The sequence below is a fragment of the Acanthisitta chloris genome, unplaced genomic scaffold (assembly GCF_000695815.1).
Source record: "Acanthisitta chloris isolate BGI_N310 unplaced genomic scaffold, ASM69581v1 scaffold12002, whole genome shotgun sequence".
Classification (NCBI taxonomy): Eukaryota; Metazoa; Chordata; class Aves; order Passeriformes; family Acanthisittidae; genus Acanthisitta; species Acanthisitta chloris.
Genome location: NW_008661597.1, coordinates 12,394 through 20,946, shown reverse-complemented (window position 1 = coordinate 20,946; position 8,553 = coordinate 12,394). Strand labels below are relative to the sequence as shown.

Below are 8,553 nucleotides of genomic sequence, written 5' to 3'. Positions count from 1 at the left end.
GCTGAGGGGAAATTATTGGAGGTTTCTGTGCACCCTGAGCAGTTGAGGTGAGGAGCTCCACAACCACCTTGCTGGAAGGGCTTAGACCACATTTGCTTTGGGGTGTGGGGCCATGTTCTCTGCTCATCACTGTTCCCTTGCCAGAGGTTATCACATCTTTAAATCAGCACTGGGCTTTGCTTCCAAATTCTTTTCAAGGAGAATGAGCCAGGTCAGCAAAGACTTTTCAACTGCCTCAGCTAACCTAACCCACTCACAGTAAAATATGTTAGGAAGCACTTCCATGTGCAGCTCAGCTGGCAGGTTGGAGCAGGATTTGGCTGCTGGCAAGGAGGTGAGGTGGATCTCAGCAGGCACAGCTGTGCTGGGAGAGGATGTGTCTGCACTGTTGGTTGAACTCAGATTTTTAGGGTTCTGCAGTTCAAAAAAGATTGCAAACTGCTGCTCTGACTTCTCTATCTGCAGCAAGGCAGAGAGAGAGAGCTCCTAAACAAGCCAACAGCAATATCACTGCTTTATGTCCAAGGTCACAGCCAGGAGATTCTGTACTTTTCCAAACGATTCTGTTGGCTCTGGTTCTTTCAGGCTGGAAATGGCTTGGCCAGAATGGGAAGGTTTTTGCTTGCAGAGCTCTGCAGAGTTCAGGGGAGGTTGAGCTGAGCAGGGAGGCTGAAGTGTGAATTCACAGCACCTCAGTTGCTCCTTGCTGCCTGGGAGAAGGGGGAGACTTCCAGACTTGCCTGAAAGCTGCTGAGGAGCTGCTGGGCCATTGTAAACCACTCCACTATACACCCCTGACAAAACCTTCCCAACCTCATCCTTTTCTGCTGCATTTTATGTCCTTAACCCTTTGCTGCACCTTTGATTTCCGTGAGAGCTTTGCTCAGGTCTCAACATGAGTAGCTGAGAAGACTCCCAAGGGACTGCAAGGCCCATCAGCGTTGTTTTTCTGGTTTTTTTTTTTTTTTCCCTTTCTTTTCTTGTTTTGTTTCAAAGCAAACGGAAAGACTCGGAACCACGGACCAAATGCCTCCTGAACAATGCTGAGATCACTCCTCACCACCCGAAGGATCCGGTGGAAATGAGACGTATCAACTTCCAGACTCCAGGTAACTGGCTGCTAACCAGCCTTTCCCACTGGGAAGGCAGGATTGGAGCACCTGCCCCTTCCTTAACCCCTCCCTGCCTGCCTGAAGGCTACTGCAGCACTGCCTGGAGACCCAGTGCTAACCTAGGGTGCAGCAAGGAACCCCAAGCCTTGTCCATGCTAAGTGGGATTGCTGAAAGAAACCATTGCTGGGAACTTCAAGGACATTGCACAGGCTCATGCCAGTGCTGGCAAGGCAGGAAGAAGGGTTTTCCTGGATTCCCAGGTGAATTGATGCATTCTGGGCTAAGCACAGAGCTGCCAGCACCGTTGGCAGAGCAGCAGTGCTGCCCCAGGCCTCGCACTGGGAGTTGCCATTGGGGTGGGGAGATGGAATGTGGGAGGCTGCCCAGTGCTCCAGCCACAGGTGGAACTGGTGCTGCACAACTCCTCCTGTGAGCCAGACCTGCCCTTGGGCTGTGTGAGGAGAAATGTGGCTGCTTGCTTGGTGCAGATGAGGCAGCATCTCCTTGCTTGGTGCAGATGCCATCAGAGAGTCACAGGATGGTTTGGCTTGGAAGGGACCTTAAACATCATCTAGTTCCACCCCCTGCCATGGGCAGGGACACCTTCCACTAGCCCAGGTTGCTCCAAGCCCCATCCAACCTGGATTGGAACACCCCACTGACACCACCAGCCTGGGCACGGCCTCACGTGGCCATGCCTGTCCACACTCTACCTCCCAGTTGCTGGTGCTTGGGGATTTGGAAGGGAATTTATTGTGCTTTTTTTGGGGGCTGGCTGTTGTTTTGAGTTTGTTTGTACTTTATTTTATTTTTTTGTTTTGCTGTTTTGTGCTCGTTAAGTAATGTTTCTGCAGCTCCTGTTTGCCCATCCCAGTCCTGTCCTTAGCGTTGTCCGAGTTGCCTTAGGGTGAGGTTGGTGATAGGTACCCAGAGGGCAGAGATCTGTGGGGAAGGAGAAAGGCAGCACTGACCTGAGAGGTTCATGGCAAAATGAGGTGGGAATAACCCATTGGGATCAACCCAAGCTTAGGAATGATTCTCAGCTGAGGGATGGCGATGAGTTCAGTCCAATGTGCAGAGCAGCTCAGTCCCTAAATCACCTCTTCATGCTGCTCTTGCAGGAGAGTCTGAAGGTGTTTGAGATCTTTTGAGTGTCCTCAGCAGCAGTTAGCACCTGTCTGGGTGCAGTGGTACACTTAGAGGCACACACAGGAGTTCCCTTTGGGAATATTCAGGTGGAATTTCAGGTGGAGGTGGGAGATCCAAGAGCTATGCACTCTCCCCAGGTGAAAAAAAAATAAAATCTATGTTGAGATACAAATAAAGATGAAAGATTTTGGTCTTCCAGCTTAGTCTTGGTGGCAAGAAGCAGCTGGAAGTGCTGGTTGATGTATTTCCCTGACTGGGAATTTCTCTGTGTCCCACAGGACAGCAGAGTCAGCTAAGGGCGCTTCCGGCAGGTAATGGAATCCATGGATGAGTGAGTCAGTCTTCTGTTGACCCCACTGTTTTGGTCATGCTGTACCTCTGAATTCTGGGGCTGAGAGGCTTGTAAAACCTAGCTGAGACATGGAGACCTGTATTAAGGCTCTGCAGATCCCAAAAGACAGCCTGGAGGTTTCCAGTCTGGCTTTAGGAAGATGCTGTCCTTTCCTTTCTAAGTCATCTGGCCACAGAGTTGACCTAACTAGTTTCTTCTGCTCTACAATTTGTAAAGCAGTACAAGGTTTTAAAGGATTTGGGAGGGTTGATCACCTGCCTCCCACAGAATTTTGCAAACACTTGGGTGAAAAATGGATGGAAAAATCAGCTTGGAGCGTGTTGGTGGTGACGGAGAGATTGTGGTGCAGTTTGCAAGGGAAGACCCCACAGGTGCTGTCTGAATTAAAGGCATTTCAATGCAATATCTTGTGGTTCAGGAGGGGCCTGGAGGCTCTTCCCAAGCCAGGGTACCCCAAGTCCTTCAGGCAGAGTGTCCATCATATCCCCAGGGGAAATGTGGGAATGGGAATGTGCAGCTCAGAGAGGGGAAAGCATAGCACATCTTAGCTATCCTAGCCTAGCCTAATCAGCACAAAAAAAAAAGGAAACCTTTCTTTTCCTCTTTAGATTTATGTTGGTTTTTTGGTTTTTCTTTAATTAGCATGAAATTTTTACAAAAGTGTATCTTTTATTTATTTATTTTTTACTGTTTTCTGCAGATTCTGGTCTGAGCAGCCCTCTCAGTGACCCTGAGTTTGACTTGGAAAGTTAGTTCCTGTGTGTTTTTGTTCCTGTTGGTTTCATTTTTTCCCCCTTCCCTCCCATTATTAGTTGGGTTTTTTTTCCTCTCTCTCTCTCTTCTGTCACTTTTCCTTTCCAATTCTTGTTTCGTTCCTGTTAGTATGATTCCTTTTTTTTTGTTCTGTTTCGTTTCTTTGCTGAATTCTCCGTGTTCCTGCAGTGTTTGCCCATCTCATCCCTTGTCTGTGCCATCTGTTTGTCTGACCTGTGCTTCCAGTTTTACAGTATCCCATAACAGGCCTTTAGCAGGACAAGTTGGGCAGCAGCAGCTCAGAGCCCCTGGTAGCACTGGGGGACACTGTCCATCCTCAGTGTCTCTCTGCTGTCCCAAGGGAAGGACCTGATGTCCAAGGCTGCCTCTAACCCCATTGTGGAAGATGTTTCATTGCTGAAGCTTGGCTAAATGTCCCTTGTCCTCGTTCCTGGGTGCACTGGTGTGAGCATGGGGTGTGTGTGTGATTTGGTGGTCACGTTTGTCACGTAGGGGAAGAGAAATCAGAGCTGCAGCTGATGATCCCTCTCTTTACAAAGCACCTTTTCATGTCAGAGAAGGGAAAAAAGGGCCATTTCCCATCTGGGGCAGGTGTTTGTTGTTGGCACCAAGTTGTTCCAGGCCACCCCCAGGTTTCACACAGAGTGTCATCCAGCCAGGGTGATTTTGCAGGAGAAATGGGCTCAGGCCCATGGAACAGATGTTAGGGTGACGTTTCTGGTGAGTTGGCTGGTGCACAGAGAATCAAGTCTTTTGTGATAAGATTAGAGAGATTCAAGTGATTGAAATGTTAGATGAGACTGGCTCAAAAAGACTTCATCCCATTAGGAGCCAAGATCCAGCCTTGCTGGGTGGTTTGGAGGGGGTGGGTTGTTTTTTTTTAGGGTGCTTTGAATGCTGAGCAGGGAAGTCAATGTGAGATTTCAGCTGACGAATGTGAAGAGTCACAGATGCTGCTTGTGCTGGGAGATGTGAGGACTGGGATGTATTCCTGACTCATTGGGCTCCTTGCTATGGAATACTCATGGCACTGTTGGCCCAGTCTGCTGCCACCTCCTCTCAACCCCCTTGTTGTAACAGAGGGGTTGAGTGTGTTTTGCTGGCTGATCTCAGCCCACAGCACTGCCCTCCTGGCCAAGCTCCCTGGGGACAGACCCCAGAGGCCACTGAGCAGAGGAACCTGCAATCCATTTCCCATTGGACCCCAAAATGAGTTACTGAATGAATGCAGAGCTCAGCTGGCACAGCAGTGTGGCTGGTGCCACTGGAAGTGCTGCTCCTGCCTCTCTTACCAAACTCCTGGATCTTCCCTGAATTCCCATACACTTGGCATTTTAACCAGGGAAGTAATCCCTGCAGAGGTTTCTGGTTGTCTTTTTATTCTGAAGAACCCTAGAAATTGATCCCACAAGGAAATTCTGTCCTGAACAGCAGCAGAACAAGGTGTGTTCCCATGTGCTCCCAGCCAGGTTGTGTGTGCAGCAGGTTGGAAGGGAAAGGATGTTCCTCAGCAGAGGACAGAGCTGGTTTGCAGGAGCTGGGGCACACTCAGGGTTTTCTTGGAGCTTTTATGAAAGAAATTTGTGAAATTCCTTCAAGGGGAATGTGACATCCAGCATGGCACAGTGCAGCCCTCTGGCTCAGAGGGAACGACATATATTGCTCCACATCTTCTGAGCCAAGAAGAATCTGATTTTTTTCTCTTGCTCATTATTACTGGATTTTCTGAGTAGTTTTTTTTTTTCCTTTTAACCTACACGTCCATCACTTGGGATTTCATGTGCAGTGCTTGTTTCTCAGCAGAGAATCTCTGGCTTTTTGGAGTCAGGAGGTTGCAGCTGAGCTGAGAGCTGCCTCCTGGCCCAGAGGGGAAGGAGTTGGTGCCCCCCAGGATCTGGAGACAACTGACTGAGGTGCCAGGAGTTGCTCTGGGTAGGGTTTGGCTTTGCTTTAGGGCTCCAGCTCACGATGTGTTCACTGCCCACCTCAGCTCAGAGGTAGGACAGACCCTGAGGGAAGTGGTGATGATGTTAAACTGGTTTGGTGTCTGTTCTGGAGCATCTCAGCCAGAGTGGCCTTCCCATCCCACGTGGGCAGAGAGAGGAGCAGCTCCTCCCAACACCCTCAGTCCCAGTGCTGTGATACTGGAGTGGGCAACAACCACCCTCCATCCAGGGTGGAGAAACCTTCTCCAGGTGGAATGGGACAGGACAGCAAGAGGCTAACTGGGAGCTTTTCTCCATGAGCCAGGAGAGACTTCCTGCCCTGATCCCCAGCAGCCTAGAATGGAGCCAGTGCAGCCTCCAGAATACTTCAGGGTTATTTCTGTGAGCTTTTTTTTTGGTCTATTTCCCCTCTCCTATTTTCAGCCAGACTTCCTTGTGCTGAAAATAGATGTCTAGTGTGCTTAGGAGAAACCTGTTGAGGTGTAGCAGACTCATCCTGTCCCCAGGCCTGGTGGGGGGGAGGCAGCATCTCTCCCAAATCACTGTAAAACTGAGGATGTCATGCTTGCTTTGCCATCTCTGTGCTGAGTTTTCAGAGTATCTGACCATGCTGCTGCCACCGCCGCTGCTTTGTCACCCACCAACACCCACGGGGCTCGAAATTCTCCCTGGCTTCCATCTCTTCTCCACTCCTTCTCATCAGGGCACTGCCCAGGGCTTCTCAGCATGCTGCTCTCCATGCCTGTCTGCTGTCACCCAGAGCAGGACTGGCTGGCAGACAGCATGGGAAGCCAATGGAGAAACATAATCCAATGCAGATGAGCAAAGCACGGAGAGCTTTTCCACCTGGATTTGCAGTGTAGCTGTTTGAGCTGCTAGAAGGGAAGGGTCTCTGCTCTTCCCAGAGCTCCAGCTGCTCCTTTCAGAGCAGGCTGAGAACTGAGTCAGTCGTGGCAGTTCACTGCACTGGTGGTTGAGATGTGCCTCGGTCTGACCAGTCTGACACAGCAGGTCCTCCCAGTATGGCTCAGAGAGGATCCAGTGTACCAAAGTGCTGGGGAGGATTTTAGGGGCAGCAGGTGAACCAGGGCAGGAGGCACCAGGCTCTGCAGCAAATTGTTCCAATCCTTCAGCCTGAGAAGGGGCAAGAGATCCTCTTGCCCTTCCAGCATAGAAGACATCCCCAGCAGAGCCTGGATGGGGTCGGTACAGCCTGACCTGGAGGTGGGAGGGAAGGGCTGTGCTCTAGAACATCATCCACTAGCCAGGAGTGGGGAGAGGAGCCAGTGCTTGGTGTTTCCATACCTGGCTGCACTCAGAGAATGGTGGAGGTCAGACCTCAGTGTCCAGGAGCTCACCAAGAGCTTCCAGAGCCAACACTGTGCAAAGGACAACTCAGAACCACTGAGCATCATCGAGTCCAATTCCTGAAAAGCCTCCCCTGCTTCCCCCCATCTGCATACTCCCATCCCTTGCCCCACATCACCATGGTTGGCTGGATCCTGCCCCTTTCCTCCTTTTCTGTTGGAGTTGGTTCCTGCTCCTGGCGGGTGCTGTGCCATTTGCTGCGTAGGTTCCTCTGGCAGCGTTTGCTCATTCCAAGTCCACTATTGGAATTGCTAACACACATCTGCTCTTTGGATTTTCCTTTTTGTTTTGCTCTGATTTACACATTGAAATGGGGCCATCATGGGAACACTCTCATTTTACTGGTTTTTTTTTATTATTTCCTTGATTTTATTTTTTTTTTTTTTTTTTTTTTTTTTTTTTTTTTTTTTTTTTTTTTTTTTTTTTTTTTTTTTTTTTTTTTTTTTTTTTTTTTTTTTTTTTTTTTTTTTTTTTTTTTTTTTTTTTTTTTTTTTTTTTTTTTTTTTTTTTTTTTTTTTTTTTTTTTTTTTTTTTTTTTTTTTTTTTTTTTTTTTTTTTTTTTTTTTTTTTTTTTTTTTTTTTTTTTTTTTTTTTTTTTTTTTTTTTTTTTTTTTTTTTTTTTTTTTTTTTTTTTTTTTTTTTTTTTTTTTTTTTTTTTTTTTTTTTTTTTTTTTTTTTTTTTTTTTTTTTTTTTTTTTTTTTTTTTTTTTTTTTTTTTTTTTTTTTTTTTTTTTTTTTTTTTTTTTTTTTTTTTTTTTTTTTTTTTTTTTTTTTTTTTTTTTTTTTTTTTTTTTTTTTTTTTTTTTTTTTTTTTTTTTTTTTTTTTTTTTTTTTTTTTTTTTTTTTTTTTTTTTTTTTTTTTTTTTTTTTTTTTTTTTTTTTTTTTTTTTTTTTTTTTTTTTTTTTTTTTTTTTTTTTTTTTTTTTTTTTTTTTTTTTTTTTTTTTTTTTTTTTTTTTTTTTTTTTTTTTTTTTTTTTTTTTTTTTTTTTTTTTTTTTTTTTTTTTTTTTTTTTTTTTTTTTTTTTTTTTTTTTTTTTTTTTTTTTTTTTTTTTTTTTTTTTTTTTTTTTTTTTTTTTTTTTTTTTTTTTTTTTTTTTTTTTTTTTTTTTTTTTTTTTTTTTTTTTTTACTTCCAAGGACACAATTTCGAGCCCTGAATTCTTCTCTTCTAACCTCCCTACTTTCATTGCAGATCTTACATTGTAATTTATTTTCTTTTCTTGTTTCTTCTTTCTTATAAAATGCTCCGTGGTTGTGAATTGTAGTCATTATTAAATGAGATTCTTTTCCTGCTGTCTTGTCTTTTAGGTATGCTCAGCCACCCACCCATCCCTGTTTCTGAGCTGGCTGAACACACAGAGCATCTCAAAGCTAATGATAACCTGAAATTATCCCAAGAGTATGAGGTATGAGCAAGAATGAGTACTGTGCATGGGTTTGCAGAGCCAGGAATTAGGAAATTCAGATTAGCTTTCATCCAAATCAGCCTAGCTTTGGTGTAAGGATCTGCTTGGTTGAAATTTAAAAGTTATTCAGTACTTTGCTCAGTGATTTGCTGGGTTCAATTCCAGGTCATAAAAAGAAAAGAGGTTTGGGGCCATCCATGAGCCACTTCTATCCAGAGTGGGCATCATGGGCAGGGGCTGAGCTCCCTTGGAGAAGGGGAATGGGATGGGGAGTTGTCCTGGGGTTGCTCATGTCTTGCTGCTGGACACGGAGAGGACTAAGCCAAGGAATGTGACTCCCAGTTTTAGACAGCTGAGATGAGCAGTGAGTCCTCCACAGCTGATGTTATTGGCAGTCATGGAGCTAAAGCTGGGAAAACAGGATGATTTGTACCTCCCTTGTCAT

The 8,553-nt window shown here is 45.3% G+C and overlaps 1 protein-coding gene across 1 annotated transcript in view; it reads left to right on the top strand.

Annotated features, from left to right (window-relative positions):
* Positions 1–8,553, top strand: part of LOC103798048 (receptor-type tyrosine-protein phosphatase S-like) — a gene marked incomplete at both ends in the record, with an annotated part of 37,053 nt that overhangs the window by 16,271 nt on the left and 12,229 nt on the right. The window contains 3 exon segments of the mRNA XM_009070292.1: positions 997–1,109; positions 3,315–3,362; positions 8,011–8,108. Coding sequence (XP_009068540.1) covers positions 997–1,109; positions 3,315–3,362; positions 8,011–8,108 — 259 coding nt within the window.